This window comes from Squalius cephalus (genome assembly GCF_949319135.1).
Source record: "Squalius cephalus genome assembly, chromosome: 21".
Lineage (NCBI taxonomy): Eukaryota > Metazoa > Chordata > Actinopteri > Cypriniformes > Leuciscidae > Squalius > Squalius cephalus.
Window position 1 is genome coordinate 14792679 of NC_137142.1, and position 18678 is coordinate 14811356.

At 37.3% G+C, this 18678-nt stretch overlaps 1 protein-coding gene across 1 annotated transcript in view; it reads left to right on the forward strand.

The window, feature by feature from the left end:
- The window catches only part of eys (eyes shut homolog), a 250415-nt gene that overhangs the window by 108878 nt on the left and 122859 nt on the right, over positions 1-18678 (forward strand). Inside the window, exon 21 of the mRNA XM_079856231.1 lies at positions 3289-3548. Coding sequence (XP_079712357.1) covers positions 3289-3548 — 260 coding nt within the window. The remainder of the gene's footprint in view (positions 1-3288; positions 3549-18678) is intronic.

Below are 18678 nucleotides of genomic sequence, written 5' to 3' on the forward strand. Positions count from 1 at the left end.
GATGGCAGGTAAAACAAATGAATCAATCAATGGAGCACAGCAGGAGGAGGTTTCTCTCAATCGGTGACTCTCTTGAGGAAAAAGCCGCTGCTTCTGTTTCATCTGATGTGCCCTCTTGCTAAGGGCAACGGAGTGAGGCGAGAGAGACTGAGGGAAGAAAATAGACTGGAAGGAAATAGTGATGTGTTCAAGACAGGGATTGGCAGTACAGCTGTAAGATCACTGCCACCAAGTGGAATGCAGATACCTCCAGCACTCTCTGGGATTCACTCTGGTAAATATAATCCCAGCTCACTGCTCTAACCTCCCAGTGTCCTACTTTCAGCTGTCTGGGATTTAATGTTTCTCAGTCCAATAGTGCAATTAACCTATAAATCCCCTCAGCTGTCCAGAAATCTCCCAACAGTGATTCAGTTATGACTATGAATGCCAAAACGAAGTAAAACTGTATTTTGTTCAGAGTTTGCATAGCTTTTAAAGGAAACATTTGGAGATTCCTGGCTCATAGTCCATGTTTATAAGCATTGCTAGTGTAGTTGACTATTCTAACTTAGCAGATATATGGATTTCATATTCATATTCATATTCATGTGATGTAAACTAAGCTTATTGACTTATTTAAAAAAGAGAGAGACAATCCATTTGATATGCCCTGTTCTTTTGACAGGAAATACATCAACTGGACAGAAAATTGTGCATGTCAAGCTATTTTAAAGGGGCCTTTAAGACAGGATGAACTCCATTTTTTTTTTTTTTTTTTTTTGTCAATAATATACTGTATTTCATGAGCTGCCATGTTTTGATTATAATGAGAATGAGATTTACATTTGCATTCCTACAATATATTTGCCATTTATGACTCATTGCTCATTTTATTTTTAACACCTGTAGGAATTGCATGCCTGGCCTCTTTAAAATAGCCACTGTGTGTTTGTTTTTTTCCCCCTGAAATTAAGTAGAAGGTTTAATTTATAAGAATTTGGTTCATGGCACACATTGTAATACTAGTCTAAAAGGAACAAAAAGGGATTTCCAGAGACGTATGACATTCATTAGTAAAAAGCACCACGGGGCTAAGCCAAATCGGAGTCTGCCCCTGGGGGAATTTGCTTTTATGCTGCAAGGTCACTGTGTGCCAGGACTGTCAGTCGGTCTGGACATGAATGAATATTTTAATAGTACAATATCATTTTGCCCAGTAATTTCACACAATGGAATTCCAAAGGATTTCAAGACTCCATTCTTGTGAAAATTCTGTCATCACTGTCTCATGTTCTTCCAAAGCTGTATGAATTTTTCTTCCATGAAACCTAAAAGGTTTTAACTTGGGGTGTTTACATACGATGTACTAAAAGCAGAAAAGACTCATAGACCCTATTCACACCATAGACTGTACAAAACGATGGACGTCACACCTTCACTCCCTTCCATTGCAGAAAAGTGAAGCCGCCAATGTCCAATTATGGCGCTGAAATCTTGCACTGATTCGGGACCTGAGTCTGCGCAGTAGTGAACTCGGGACCCGAGTCTGCGCAATAGTGAGCGTGAAGTGGAGCTGCGGTATCAAGGCCCCGCTCACACTCCTGCAGAATCGTTAGTACAGTTTACTGCAGGACAGCTCATTATGTTGGTGTGAAATAAACAGTTATGGAATTATAGAAGTTAAAGTTAAAGCCCCAATCTCCTCTTGAAGTTCCAAAAAAAGTTGGTGCCTAAGTGAGTACTTTGCTTAGAGAAGCTGTCAATCACAGCTGTCAATCATGATGTCACACCCCCATTTTTATAGCATCAAAAAACTTACTAAAACCAAGCTTATTTAAAAAACGAACACTTCGACTTACATCAGTGTGATAAAAACTACCTAAAATGACAGAAACCATCTGTGTAAAAAAAATATATATATATTTGAAGTGTAATTTGATTACATTCGATTACAATGAGAGGGCAGGGTTTATGACCTATAATGCATCCAGCCACCATGGGGTCATCACTTTTCAGGACTTGTGCGGCGCATTTGGTTCACACGGATCCGTGAAAACGACTAAAAATGCTGTATTATGCTGCCAGGCCAGTAGTTGGCGATGTCACTCTGTAAAGAGACACAATGCGCATGTCGTCAATGTTTTCACAAATTCTCATTTTTGTAGTTTACACAGAGAAGATAACGGCATTGTTTTCAAAACGCATAACTTTTTAGTTGAAAATGGTGTTGTATAAATTTGGGTATTTTCCTCACACAAATCTTGGCAGCATGGGTAAGTAATGTTTGTTTGTTTTTTCTAAAAGAAAGAAAGAAATTAATAGTTTTTATTCAGCAAAGGATGCATGAAGTTGATCAAAAGTGACATTAAAAACTTTGATAATGTTTCAAAATATTCAAATGAATGCTGTTCTTTTGAACTTTCTATTCCAAGAATCCAGAAAGATGTGTCACCGTTTCCACAAAAACATTTAGCAGCATGCTACTGTTTTCAGCATTTATAATGAATAATTCTATAATTTAGGGTACATCAGGAAAAAAGTGTAAAAACTATATGCTTTCTGAATATATTTAATATTTTATCAATGTAACTTATCTGCTTGTTGCAATGCTTAATCATTAAATACCATTTTGAGATAAAAAAAAAACTGGTCAGTTTGTCTACTGTGTTACGGACAAACTGCATAACTACAAAACTGTAACAAACTGAAAGTACTACACTTTTAAGTGACTCAAATATTCAATGTTTCTTTGGTCTATTCTGCCATATATACAGTTATTATTTTAAAAGACTTCTAAGAATATTTTTGATAACAACTCATATTCTAGAATGATTGAAGGATCACGTGACACTGAAGACTGGAGTAATGATGCTGAAAATTCAGCTTTGCAATCACAGGAATCAATTACAATGTAATATGTATTCAATAGAAAACAGTTCGTTTAAATAATTAAATTGTAATGATGTTTCACAATGTTACAGTTTTTACTATATTTTTGATCAAATGAATGCAGCCTTTGTGGTGAGCATTAGATACTTTTCTTTAAGAACATTAAAAAATCCTATCAGCTCCAAATTTTTGAACTGTAATGTAGTGTGCAATTCATATGGATTACTTTTATGAATGGATTTTTTAATGGTTTTATGAGGAGGTTTTTTTTTTTTTTTAATGTTTTTAGCTTGACACCATTAACTTTTGTAATACGGAAAGGAGCAACCAGGAAATTTATCAAAAAGGAATTAAAAGTCATACAAGCTTGAGGGTGAGGAAACAATGGAAACTAAAATCTCCTCTTCTGCCTCATAGGTGTATGTGTCCTCATGGCTGGACAGGCCTAGACTGTGGACTTGATGTGAAGGAATGTTCTTCTTCTCCCTGCCTGAACGGGGCACATTGCGTGGAGTCTGACATCCCAGGGGAGTTTTCCTGCACCTGCCCGCCCTTCTTCACCGGCCCCCTCTGCGAACAGCACTATGATCCCTGCGACCTGCGGCATAACCCCTGTCTGCACAACTCTACTTGCCGTGCCCAGTCAGATGGAACCGCCCTCTGTGTTTGCCAAGTCGGTGAGATATAGCAACCCAACTGTACCTACCTACTGACCCACCCACTTGCTGAGGGGTTCCTGCTCACTCTTCTGCAGCTTTTCATTGATTTGCCTTCCATTGGATTGTGTTAAAATCATGTATTTCATTTGCTAAATGCTGATTTTAGTCCAGAATAAAAGGGTTTCAATGGAAAACCTGGAAATATCAGGGACATTTTTGTTATCAGGGGCGCATTAACTCACAGGCTTTCATGGGCTGAAGTCTACACTGGGGAGGGCCCCACTGGCTGCACAAAAATAATATTTTAATATATGGGAGATTACAGCAGTGACAACCAGTGTTGAGCATGTTACTTTAAAAAAGTAATTAGTTACAGTTACTAGTTACTTCTCACAAATAGTAACTGAGTTATAGTAACTGAATTACATCATTATAAAAGTAACTAATTACCAGGGAAAGTAACTATTGAGTTACTTTTTTTCAAATTCAAATGCAGTATGTCAAATAACTTGGATGCCCCCAATATTAAATATGTTAAATGAATGAAATGGACACTAAATAGAATAAATTATTATTATAAATCATTTTACACTAATCTACACTATTTTAATGTTGCTGTGGGACAATGTGAGCGACACATATTAAATCTGATATATTATTGTAAATATATTATCATTACTATGAACAATAAAACACAATAGATAGTTTAGAACTTTTAATATTTATTGCACAGACCACAGCTGGCCAACAAATAAGTCTAAAAATAAATTATGCTTCTTAAGAAATGTACCAAAAATGAATAAATAATATTAATAAAAATATACATACAAGCTTTGTAGTGCAAATTAAAATGATTAAACTGTCACACAACTTCACAACTGGTAGACATACTGTAGCCTACTTGAAGTATTTTCTTCCTCACAAAAGTAAACAGTTTAACAAGAAGTGCTCTCAATATAATACTGAACAATGTACCAAAAATAAATAATGATAATAATAAAATATAATATTTTGGGTTTTATTTTTATAACCTACAGAGAATGTCATCATCAGAGGTAATTTGAGCCAAATTCTAGGCGCGTTTTCTGGGAACGTTCCCTGCAGGTTATTTTTGGGTTTTATTTTATAACCTAAACAGAACGTTTCCAGAACGTTACCTGCAGGTTATTTTTAAATTTAATTTTTATAACCATGTAAACTAATTAAAACGTTGCAGATTATACCAATCTACAGAGATTATTCTAATGCTGAAATGTGTAATTTATTTATCAACAAACTATATAATGCTCGGACACACTCGGTGTCTCTCGCTCGCGGCGTTCGCTTCGTTTTTGTCCAGTCCGATGCTTCATAAACACACAAACATACCAGAGAAAAAACTTTGCAGGTCCGCTTCAGTGAGCTCAATTATAGTAGCCGCATTTTATTGTCAGTAACGGTAACGGTGTTGTAAAGGGGGCGTTGTAAACAGTAATTCGTTTGATTACTCGTTACTGAAAAAAATAACGCAGTTTATTTATAACGCAGTTATTCCCATCACTGGTGACAACTGCATTCTATAACTGAACTCACACTCATACATTTTCAGGAATCACAACGCATTTTCAATGAAGCCCTGCTGTGTGAACGGAACAGCACTTGTTTCTATAATGTCATACATTACGAGAGAGCCGCTCTTTTCTAAACACGGATCAGTAACTTACAACAGCGTGGATATAATCTGCATGTCATCTAAAGATTTTAGATCCAGTCAGTCTTCCCCCAGGGATGTTTTCGTGAGTTTTGTGGTCTGCCCGCAACTCAAAAATGAAATCTGTTGTTGGTTAGACGGATGAACTTGCAGCTCGACTTTTGTCGTTTCAAATATGATTTTACGGTTACAGACTTTACAATAAGACTTTAAGTCACAATATTTGATTACTTTAGTCACTGTCACTATGGTTACAGTTGATAGATCCCATTGCACTTTTATACAGACAGTATTCGAGACGTTATTGTAAGCGGTGGTGTGAACAGGATAACTCGACACTGGCATTGGTATAAAAAACAAATGTCTATCGAGAGTTACTTTCAATAAAAATTGGATTTTACTGATGTTATGAAGGACATTTCAGCTAGAGAAATGAGGAAGAAAAGTTTCTAAAGTTATGCTTGTTGAATGTATTCATACATAAACACAAATGAGTAGCTGAGTAGAATACATGCATACTGACCAATGACCTAGTGAAATGTTTACTCGGGGTACGGGGACCTACTGTAATTCTGTCACCCAGGGGCCTGTGGTTATCTAAAGGAGACCCTGATTATGACTTCTATAACTGAAAAAGCCATGTTTATAAAAGAAACTCTTATATTACATAGTTCTATATTTCTCTTATTCAAGGAGGTCTATAGAACGCATGTGGAAAGCTATTTGTTTGCAACACATCCATTTTTGCAACAGAAAAAAATGAACAGATCCATCAGAATGGAAGTTAATGCAGAAAGATGCCTTTTGGAGCCAGATGGTGAAATTAAGGCTTCTATCTGCAGGATTTAATGGGGCAATGCTAACCAACAAAACCTCGACTCCTTGGTCTCATTGGAGACATTTTGTAAACTAATAACTATGATCATTTAATTCTATTATTAATTCAAAAGTACCTTACAAAGAATTGGACATTTAATTTATGTAAAATTATTTTTACAAGCCCTGATCTATTTTACATGGGTAGGTCATGGACATTTGTAGAAGGTCATAGAAAAACTGCAAAAATACATTACTGCCTTAATCGTATACTGATGAGCATAGTAGCCTTCCAGGTTGACTTGGGATTGATTTCTTTTTTTGGGTCAAGCTGCTTTTGGGTTAATCTTCTTGGACCTGTACAGTGACTTTAAAAAGCTTTACTAGAGAATTTACACAACTTGGAAATATTTTTTTAATGGTAGTCTCCTATGCTCAACAAGGCTACATTTATTTGATCAAAATAGAGTAAAAACAGTAATATTGTGAAAGGATTTTTTATTTTTTTTTATTTTAATATATTTTATAATTTATTCCTGTGATGGCAAAGATACACTTTCAGCAGCCATTTATCCAGTCTTCAGTGTCACACGATCCTTCAGAAATCATTCTAATAATCTGTTTTTTTCTTATCAGTGTTGAAGACAGGTATAATGTGCATAATTGTATCAATTCCCGCAGATTTTTAGCTCACGTACAATCTTCAGGCGAACTTCAGGCGTGTCGTGTGTATGTGATATTGTAACGTGCGCGAGCCGCGAGGGAGGGGGGATCTGTGGCGTGTGCACGAACTGTGATTGACAGTCAGATCGCACACCCCCCTGCGCTGATTGGACCCGATGATCCGGGAGCGGTGGATTTTTGCAAAACAAATAACACGCTCCAGGTGGAGTTAGAAGCTCTGTTTTTTTCTAAAACCACCTTATTTATGTTGTTCTGTCGGATTATAGTGTCGATTTCACTGAATATGATAAAAAAAAATTGCCGACGGCAGCTTTAAAGGTGCCCTAGAATGGATTATTTTATTATTTTATCATGTTTCCTAGGGTGCCCTTATAATGTTAGTATGTTTTTTAGATCAAAATTTGTTATAATTTATCAATAAAAGGCATATTTCCTAGCCTGATTTCATCCCCTGATTTGAACACTCTGTTTGAAGGGGCGTGTCTGCTGTGAGACTTCAGTGTTGTTGCCCACTGCTTTGATTGGCTGACATGCTTGCATATGAAATATCTGGCATTACATGTAGAGCTATCTGGAAAACTTTTACTATTACAGCTTTTATACGTTTTTACTATTAAAGCTATCGGGATGAACGAATCATGAGAAGTTTAAGTATTTAGATCTATTCCCATCAATAAAAGGTTGCAGTGATGAGCATTGAGCAGATGACAGCCTGTTGATCGCCTGAATGAAGATCTTATCACTGCAATGCGATTTACTGATGCATAAACAGTGTTGAACGACTTTGAGAGAAAGATTATCTGTCTGAACTTGAACAATTACGCATCAGAAATTCACATAACCCACTGGTTCTCCAGAGGCTCGGATGAAGGAGCTAAAAAAATATTTTTGTGTTATTTGTACATCCAAACACTGAGCAACTGCCATGCTTCGCTCATTTGCAAGCCACGATGTCTCTCGAGGAAAAAACAATATCGCGCTGGATCTAGATAACACAGTGTAAATTATCGTTAATAAAATCACTACTTACCGCTTGCGGGAATATAACGTTAGTTGAAATTGCCCCCTTCGTCCGTTTGAGACGCCGAGAGAAGCCAGGCTGCTTGATATTGTTCCAGGTTAGAAAAACAGTCCGTGGTGAAATGATCAGAGCAACTAACAACTTCGAATTAAACTGTAGCGGTATCCGATTATAGATAGATAGATAGATTATAGATAGATCAACCATTTTCCCTATGATCCTCCTCCTGCTTGTTTCTTCACCTGCAGAACTTCTGATGATTCGGCTGTGCAGTTTCGCCTGGCACTGAGCATGGGCTGGCATATGCAAATTTTTGGAGGCGTACATATTAATGATCCCGACTGTTGCGTCACAGTCGGTGTTATGTGGAGATTCGCCTATTTTTCAGGGGTGTTTTTCAAAAACGAGATTTAAATAAGAAACTATGGTGTTTGGGACTCACTGTATGTCATGTCCATGTCTGAACTCTTGTTATTTAACTATGCCAAGATAAATTCAATTTCACATTCTAGGGCACCTTTAAGTGAACATAAACAGTTGAGAAAGAAAACGCACGTGAAACAGTAGAACTGTGTGTCAGGTCAAGTGACACCAAATTTTGAGATAATATTAAAAATATATATTGGCCAATGAAAATGCTGAGTGGCTAGTAACTTTGGAAGATCACTAGCCACAATGGCTGGTGAGAAAACAAGTTAATGTCAAGCCCGGGATGGATATATTGTATACTGTATACTGTATATTTGTTGTTTGCATTAAATTGCCCTGTTTAATGGGTTTTAAGTCAAATATTTAAAGAGGATAAATCTGAGTTAAGAGACAGTCATGTTTATATTCTTTATGTTTACAATGCTTTGAAATTAAAATATAACATCACTCTGGCAAGTATTATGCTCTACTAACCTTCAAATATGCCGAAATAGAAGGAAAGAGTGGCTCATGAGAAGAAACTGTGGCTCTCCGGATATGCATGACTTTCTAGTTTTGTTCTGCCAGCTCTCCCCTGCAGTATTTGTCCATTGATGTCTTCAGCATGGGAGAGAATTATTAAGGATCACACACTGATCTGAAACCATTGTAACCGCTTGAATCATACTTTCTTCCTTGTTAAACGGTGTCTTACCCTTCCAATGATTTTTCCATTTTCTTCACTTTCCTATTTTTGACTTTCTCTGCAGAGACAGAACAGACCCTATCACTTCTGCCAAAGAACAAGTTCCAAGTGTTTCATTAAATTTTGGCTGCAGGTTTCCATCAAAGGAAGGCGAGCTCTGCCTGATGAATGCACAGAACAGGGGGTGCAAAAGAGGTTTCTGCACAATCTCTTTAATCACAGTGAAGCGTACTCTCTCGCGCATGCCCAATCGCCCATACACACGCTCATCTGTCATATGAAACCCTCCTGATATTATTATGCTCGTTGAGACCAGATCACTTACTCATAATACATGTCTGCTGTGTCTCAGGCACAGATTGCTCTAACTTAAAATTTTGCCCATTTGTATTCAGCTGATCACTTCACAGTTTCACATGGAATCTGATGTGGCTCCACAGCGATTCAGATGCTATTACTCATTCAAAAGTAGTGAATACCACAATGCTGTGCAGCTGTATAATGCTGAGGTTTATCTCACTGTGTGGTTACTAGGGATGAGTGCTTGGAGGTGACAACAATGACAGCAAATTTTTCAGCACCATAATTGGTTACAATGGCAGTACTTTGTACAGACACAAACAAATACAGTATAATGACATCCGATTTGACCACAGTGACTATAAAAACAGCTTGACTTTACTTGAAGTGCTTGAAAGACCAGTAGCATGTTTCAAACCAATAGATGGAGTATGTAGTTAGTAAGTCACATCAAACCTCAGTAATACAAATATAGAACAATTTTTTTTTTTTTTTTTTTTTTTTTTGGAGAAATGGATCTAATAATAACCAAATTTAAGAGAAGTAGATGAAGAAAAAAAATCAGTTCTGTTTTGTCTTATGGCGGTAGTTTAGATTGAGTAAAGGGTTCATATTAAGGGCCCATATACATACATTTACCTAGTATGCTGTTTGTCCTTGGCGTGCTGCCAAAACAACAGTGACCCACTGAGGCAGGGGCGTAGAATTTAGTAGGGACGCTAGGGACGTGTCCCTACCAATATTCAGTGACACTGATATGTCCCTATCAATAATTTTGATCAAAACTTAAAATATATTTATATATAACCACTGTTGTCCGGTTGTGTCTTGTGGTTTTTATGTATTAGGCTTATTTTATTTAATCAGGAAACATCTTATTTAGATTAAAATCTCTTACAAGAGCGTTCTGAGAAAAATGCGCAATTCATGGTACACAAACGGTTAATATATCTGAGTACCGCCTGCTTAACACATCGCTAAACTGATTGGCTTTGTTTTTTCTATCTAACTTGTGAGAGGCTCTGGTGTGAATCGGTAAATAATGCTCCTCCGAAGGAAACCTAGATGCGGTAAGCTAGGGAGAAATCAACAGTTCTGTGCACAAAAATGCGGGACAAATCAGTTTACAATCGCGGGATAAGTGGCGAACAATCGTTAGTTTGACAATCGTTAGAGAGAGAGAGAGAGAGAGAGAGATTGTGTATGCTTAAGTGTGTGTGTGTGTAACACTACATTATAGGGACAAAATGTCACCACAAAGATGGCAATATCCAAAATACTTGTCCTTGTGGGGATTTATTTATTTTTGGAAAACAGCTGAAAATGTAAAAATGCAGAAAGTTTTCTGTGATAGGCAGGGTTAGTGTAGGGGGAAATAATATACCGTTTGTACAGTATAAAATCATTATGTCTGTAAAAAGTCCCCATAAAACATAAAAACACAACATTGCTTGGTCTTGTTGAAATGAGAGGATGAAGTTGAAACCCTTGTCATCCCAGTCTCATCAGCTGAAGCTGAAAGAAGTTTCAGTGCTCTTAGGACACTGAAAACATGGCTCAGAACAATGGCACAAGTGACACTTAACAGTATTGCTGTGTGTCATGTCCAACAGGACAAACTGGACATTATTGATGTGAAACAAATATGCCAACAGTTCATTTCTGTAAGTTCACTTTTAAATGAAAATTCTGTCATCATTTACTCTCCCCCAAGTTGTTTCAAACCTGTATGCATTTCTTTATTCTGCTGAACACAAAAGAAGATATTTTGAAGAATGTTGGTATTGAGTTTTTTTTTTTCTACTATGGAAGTCAGTGGGGTCCATCAACTGTCTGGTCACCGACATTCTTCAAAATATCTTCTTTTGTGTTCAGAAGAATAAAGAAATTCATACAGGTTTAAAACAACTTGAGGGAGAGTAAATGATGACAGAAAGTTCATTTTTGGGTGAAATGTCCCTTTAATGACAGATTCAGGGGATGTCCCTGTCCCCACCAATTTCAAAATCAAACCTACGCCCTTGCACTGAGGCATGGACTCTACAAGATCCCTGAAGGTCTTGTCCTGTGGTATCTGGCACCAAGACGTTAACAGGAAGATCCTTCAAGTCCTGTAGGTTGCGAGGTGGAACTGCCTTGGATCGGACTTGTTTGTGTAGCACATCCTACAGATGCTCAATTGGATTGAGATCTGAGTAATTTGGAGGCCAGAGCAACACCTTGAACTCTTCATCATGTTCCTCAAACAATTCCTGAACAATATGTGCAGCATGGCAGTGTGCATTATCCTGCTGAAATAGGCCACTTCCACCAGAGAACACCACTGTCATGAAGGGGTGTACCTGGTCTGCAACAATGTTTAGGAAGGTGGCACATGTCAAATTTAAGTCCACGTGAATGGCCAGACCCAGGGTTTCCGAGCAGAACATTGTCCAGAGCATCACACTCCCTCCACCGGCTTGTCGTCGTCCCACAGTGCATCCTGGTGCCATCACTTCCCCAAGTAAACAGCGCACACGTACACGGTCGTCCACGTGATATAAAAGAATACAGGACTCGTCGGACCAGGCGACCTTTTTCCACTGCTCCAAGGTCAAGTTTGACGCTCGTGTGCCCATTGTAGGGGCTTTCGACGGTGGACAGGGGTCATCATAGGCACTCTTATTGGTCTGCGGCTGCACAGCCCCATACGCAGAGTGTTATGCACTGTGTGTTATGACACATTCCTCCCATAACCATCATTAAAATTTTGTGTGACTTGTGCCACAGTAGACCTTCTGTTGGCTCGGACCAGACGGGAAGTGCATCTGTGATTTGGTCGCCCAACACCCTGACGCCAGTTTGTGGTTTGCCCCTCCTCGAACCAATGTTGGTAAATTCTCGCCACTGTTGACCGAGAGAAACCCACAAGCCTTGTCATTTCAGAGATACTCTGACCCAGTCGCCTTGCCATAACAATTTGGCTCTTGCATCCAACACGTTGATGTGGCCTTGTTAGGAGATGATCATCAATATTTGCTTCACCTGTGACTTGTCATAATGTTTTGGCTCAACAGTGTATATATTTAATGAAATACACTGAAAAAATTGGCATGAGTATACACCTAGTACACCTAGAGATTGGCATGGTTTTATTTCAGTTAGCCTAATAGCTAGTTTGATTTGCATTGAGAGATGATCTTATGGAAAGTACCCCATGTCAATCTCTAGGTATGGTGAAGGCTATGTGATGATGTGGGGCTATTTTAATTCCAAAAGCCAAGGGAACTTTATCAGTATGCATAGTATCCTAAAAAAAAAAAAAAAAAAAAAATACTTAAAAATAAAAATCTGCCTGCCTCTATGGGAATTTAACATAGGGGTGTCCAAACTTATGCACCCTGTATTTTAAGGAAGAACATTTATTTATTTACGATACATTATTCATTCACAAAGAAAATTGGTGTCCTTAAAGGTTGGATTTTTCCTAATTTTTTAAATTAAGGCATTAAGTTCAATTTCCAAAAGATGATTTTTTATTCCTCTTTTTAGTCAACTTTAGCATGGGTGTCTAAACTTATGCATAGCACTGTATATAATATAAAATACCCTCTCTATGAAACTTTTTTTTTTTTTTTTTTTTGGTAGGTGTAGGTTCACATAAATTGTTTAAAATTAGGCTATTTGTAAAGCCTTCATTTTTATTTGTACTTGTTTCCGAGTTGCTTACATTTCAGTTAGAATTCACTATTATTACTTGGGTGATACTAACCAATGAGTTATATAGGTGAGAATTGGAAAAGCAGCTATACATGAACTGTAGCTTGCATTCTAGGATATGTTTTTGCTTTCAGCAATACCTAGTGGAATGGAACAGATTTTTTTTTTTACTTTTTGTTTTTGAACTTGATTGTTTGAAATGTTAGCATGCATTAGTGTTTGATGAAACGGTGTGAATTGACATTTGCATCAGTTGAAAAACATTCCCTTCCTTGTAAAGAACATACCAACTGTACACATTTGATGTATCATCATCATTGGAACATCTCTGCTCAGTGAACATGTTAAATTGCACACATACTTGTATGCAAAATATAGCTCATCCCATATCTCTGCTCAGCACACATGTACAAACATACTCTGACTCATAAAATACATTATGAAATGAATAAAGAAAAATGAAATTTTAGTCTTCACTACCCTGAAGTCCTTTACCCTTCTGCTGTGTGAAATTATAATATGGAAAAAGTCTGACTCATCACTTTTAACAATCCACAGAGAGAAAAGCCCATGTTACAGCATGATTCTTAAATCAGATGATCGTGTTCATGCCCTGTCTAGATTGCATCTGGTAGTTTTGAACTATGATGTGGCCGAATGCTTCTTTCCTTGTTATACATCTGACCCCTTTCGATGGCACCGGTGTGACCTGTGAAACGCAATCATACCAGCCTAGCATCCTTTTTTTCTTTTTTTTTTCTTTTTTTTTGTTGCTGTGGGCATCTGAATGATATGAAGTCTGTGGGGATAAGAGAGGCCAGAGGCCAGTCAGTGAATATGACTTTTTTGTTGCGGTGTTGTAACACTATCAGGGAGGAAATGAAAAGAATGTTGGGGAGGGATAAAAATAGAGTGCTTTGGCAATCCACAGATTTCTTTTCTGGGGAGAGAAATAGGAAATTAGCATCTACTGCAGCATGCATTACTGAGCTAGAGATGTGTGTAGGCTCACATACCACCTCCTTTTCTCTTTATTTCATTCTCTCTCACTATCTCTCTTTCTCTCTCGTTCTGTACACACTCTGACTCACAGCAGTTCTCAGCCCCCTCTTCCTATCTTAGTACAAGGGTCGCCTGGCAGATACACTGTGTATTATTGCACTACCCGTGGATTGAAACTAAGCCAGTATTCCTACAAAAATGACACCCCAAAGCTGCTGTATTTTTACCTTTTTTGTAGACTCCCTATATATACTCTATCTTTTGCATACTTGTTCTTTTAAAAAAACTGTCATAGTTTACTCACCTTCATCTCTCTCCAAACTTGTATGCTGTTTTTCTTCTGCATAACACAAAAGGAGTCATCGCTCTTTTGCATCCAAGAGTCAAATCATAGTGACCATGTCTGCTCCAAAAAAGAACAACAAATAAAATGCAAACAAATATAAAATTATTATTATTTAAAAAGTTTGGGTTTGGAAAAAAAAAAAAAAAAAAAAAAAAAGTGTTTGTTTCTGGAAAAAAAGTATTTTGTGCTCACCAAGGCATCCTTTATTTGATCAAAAATAAATATTGAAATTATAGTGAAATGGTATTACAATTTAAAATAACTACCTAACAGATTTTAAAATGCATATTATTCAGATTTTATTAATATTATACATGTTTAGTACTATCAATCGATAAAATGCCCTGTGTGAGGGTTTTGTCTCATTTATATCATATGACATAGTTAAGCAATATCACACAAGCAACAATTGTAATGTCACACTAGTACGGTTTTTGTTTCCGAGTAGCACGAGCCGAATTTGATTTACAACAGTTCAGTAAATTATAAGTTAATATTGTGGTAAATTTTAGACCCAGTATATTAGTCTACCTAACTCTTGTGCTTTTTTCGAGCAGGTGTTCGACTTGACCATACAGTATCGTATGACATCAAAGTACCATGAGAGTGATTAGATTAGAGACTTTTTGTAGATTTCATTCTAAAAGTCTGCATGTGCACAAAAGCTGGAACCTGCGCAAAATTCCTTTTTAAATCCCTGTCAGTGGAAGATTGTGCTGACATGCATCTCCACCCCGTCTCCTCCCCAAAATAACCATGTATGGAGCTTATAGTTTTACTATGCACAACGTCTTTTAACTTGTATATTCCCATTGATGTGATACCATGTTTAACGGTACAAGACATATATGAGATACGGACTATGTGCCGTCTCATTACATTGCTAAAAATCATTCAGTTTCCTTGCCTTGAGACGAGTTATTCTCAATCTTTTCCACTGGCCAAATAGTATTTTTAATTGCTTAAAGCAAATCAGATGCAATTTTGCCTATAAGGTAAACATATATTTTAGGATGTTTATGTATTTTTAATAGAAACAGATACGTCTACTTATTTTTTGCAGTGTAAATAATTGTCTGACTTCATGCACTGGCTACATTTTAAAAATAAAATGTGCACATGTACTTCAAATTCTGTCTTTCATATACAATGTTTTTTTTTTCATAATATTGGGAAGACCATGAGAGGGGTTATTCTTAGGTTATTCTCTGTCTGGTGTACGACACCAACAGTACCTGTGTACAGCAGAGTTTACAGTATACAGTAGGCCTACTCATCAGACCTATTCAAACCAGCCAATGGACCTTTCAATCACTGAACGAGTCCTTCTTTGTTGCTAAGCCATCTTCTTAGAAGGAGTCAAGTGCACATTATTGATCATTATTCGTGTGAAAATATTTTCTCAGAACATGAGTTCTGCTATTTAGAACACAATTTAAAGCGGAAATATCATGCGCCAAGCAATCCTCGCTGTTGTTAAAACATTAAAACACAAATATATCTAAATACCAATTCAGATGCAGCTTCTGAAACAAAAATCATGGCCCTTGTAGCCTAAAATTGTATGTGTAATAAATTCTATGTTGAATCAAATATAATGTTTCTTTCTGAAGTTACTTTTTGTAATGTTTACTTAATGCTTTTCTCATTTAACACAATAATGACTTTAAATGATATTTTAGGGGTCATTTCTCAGCCAAATTTGGTGTGTGATTAATTAGATTAATTAATCTGCACATCATGTAATTAATTATATTAAAAAATGGTATCGCCTGACAGCCCTAAACATATATATATAATTGTGTGTGTGTGTGTGTGTGTGTGTGTGTATGTGTGTTATATTATTATTTTTATTATTTGGTTTCACCATAAAATTACATTTTGAAACAGCATGCAGCGAAGTGTTCATCATTTAAAAGTATCATTTGAATTCAACAGATTTAGAATACAGCACAAGTTTTTTGGAGTGCTTTAATGGTTCCAAAATTCTCCTTTTGTATACCACAGAGAAAAATTACAGCAAATTGGTTGGAGCACCAAGAGGGTGAGTAAATAATTCTCATTTCTACATTAAATATCCTAAATTAGACTTTTTTTTGCACATCAAGGGTTTACAGCACATGATTTATCCCACCTATCACTGAATGTATCACAGCATTCATACAGCAGTGTTATTCTGATGCCCTTTTGGTAAATTCAACACGGTGTCCTTGCTTTGATCTATTCTTATTTACAGCTTAAAATGCATTACTCTTGAACCAGTCTTGTTGGTTGACATGAGTATGTGACACGATAATGAACCAAGGCCCCAGCTGAGGCAAGGAGATAGGAGAGAACAGGAAACAGCACATATCTCTCCATGCAAATGATGCTTTCATGCAACATTAATTGAGATACAGGTGCTGAGCCACAAGATCACACCCTGCCTCTTGTTCAGCTGAGCAGGCACAAACCTTTTGTGTTTACACTGCAGCAGCTTGCTGAAAAATAGTTAAATAGTTGAACAGCAAGAACAGGACGGGCTGGCAGAAACACCCCTCACCTGAGGGCAGACGGGAACAAAAGATGAGAGAGTGTACAGCAAGTCACTAAGCAGTCAGAACAGCTATATGAGTGATGTTGTGATGATGAGGGACATAAGAGACACATGAGTTTTGTTTCAGTGTGTTTTGATTGCCATCCCTTGTCATTTCAAAGGCTCCCATTACCCCTACTGACATATAGGCTGTGTCCAAAAGCTTAAAAATGTCGCCTTCGGAGGAGGCATTTCAAGGTAGGAAGCCATAAAGGCATGTTTGAATCCAATGCTAGCTTCAGTTCTTGTTTTCAAAGATACCTTCATCTGATCGAATTTTGAAAGCAGCATAGATGTATCCTTTGCTGCCTTTGATATCCCACAATCCTGTGCTTTCCACTCCTTGATAGTTGAGCTAAAAAATAAATATGACGTCTGAAAGCAGCGGTTGGTAGTCAGTTTGTGTGTAAATGTAAGTTTTTGACCAACGTTTTCCACTTTTGATACTATTTCTAGTGCGAAATTTCTATTTTAGCGATTAAATATTCGCTTAGTTATCAGCAAAGCTCTCTGTATATTGTTGTAGATCATTAAACCATTATGCTGCCTCAGAAGTCTGTCCAAAATCAGTTTCGTGAGGGACCTTTGTGCGCAAACACTGCCTGCAAAGTCATTGCCTGATAGGGCAACGAGGCAACAAGTCAGCTGCATAAGTTTGCAGACACAGCTTTCCACTCCCGAGTTCCATTCCGGGCAGAACCGGCGCTTCCGTGATGGTTATGTCTCTACCCAGGACGTGTCACAAGACAATAGAACCCATTATAATCAGTGGTACTGTCTACACTGGATGCGACCCTGCTAGACACGACAAATCCTAGACAATAAACTGATGGAATAAGTACAGTACTTTAAGCGCTCGTGCTATTTTTGACATGAAGGACAAATTGATTTCCATTTTGCAGTGGTCGCTTTGACGTGTCATATGTAGACAGCCTCAAGCTGTTGCGGGGTTGTAGACACCGTGTAAGGCAAATACTGTAAATCCATATAAAAAAAAATAGGAAAATAGAAACGATGGAATAATGAAATGGTCAAATACTGTAATATACAGCCATTGTTAAAAAATACAGTAAATCTCTGTATGTGGTGTTTTATGTCACAGAAAATTCCCATGATGCAAAGGGAAATCACAGTTATTCAAGTCAAGTCACCTTTATTTATATAGTGCTTTTTACAATACAGATTGTTTCAAAGCAGCTTTACGGTGATAACAGGAAAATAATGCAACAAAGTTTGTTTCGGCTGTACTGCAGATCATGAAGAAAATGGCATCATACTCCAGCTTATGTAAGTTCAGTGATGGTTCATTTTTGTTGTAAAAAAGGTATTAATTTAGTTCATTTATTTATATATATATATAAATAAATGTATATATAACTAAGCAAGCCAAAGGCAACAAATCAGGTGACACAATGGAGAAGGAAAAAAAAACCTTGTGAGAAACCAGGCTCAGTCGGGGGCCAGTTCTCCTCTGGCCAACGATCGAACAGTGTATGATTGTGATACAGGCAGCATTACAGGTCAGAAGTCAGATTGGATCGTAACATTCAGAATAATTATCCAGTTCCATCTGGTTGAAGATTGGAGTCATCAAGCCGGTATGGAGACGGTTTTACTGTAAAGAGAATTTGCAGTATTATACTGGGTGATATATAGTAAATAACTTTACAAATTACAGAAATGTCTAACAATGTACACTGGTCCGCCACATTAATGGTTCCTTCTCTGTGCATCAGTACAAATTGTAGCTGGTGGTTCAGCTTTTTGGGCAAAATCTCATAGGAATCCCATGCGCAGAACAAAAGCTTTTAATTTTCCGGGGTGTTTCTTGTTTCCCTTTTCATTCCCTCTTTTCATTTCTTGCCTCCCTACACAGCTTTTTTGCACTCCTGTCTGCGTTA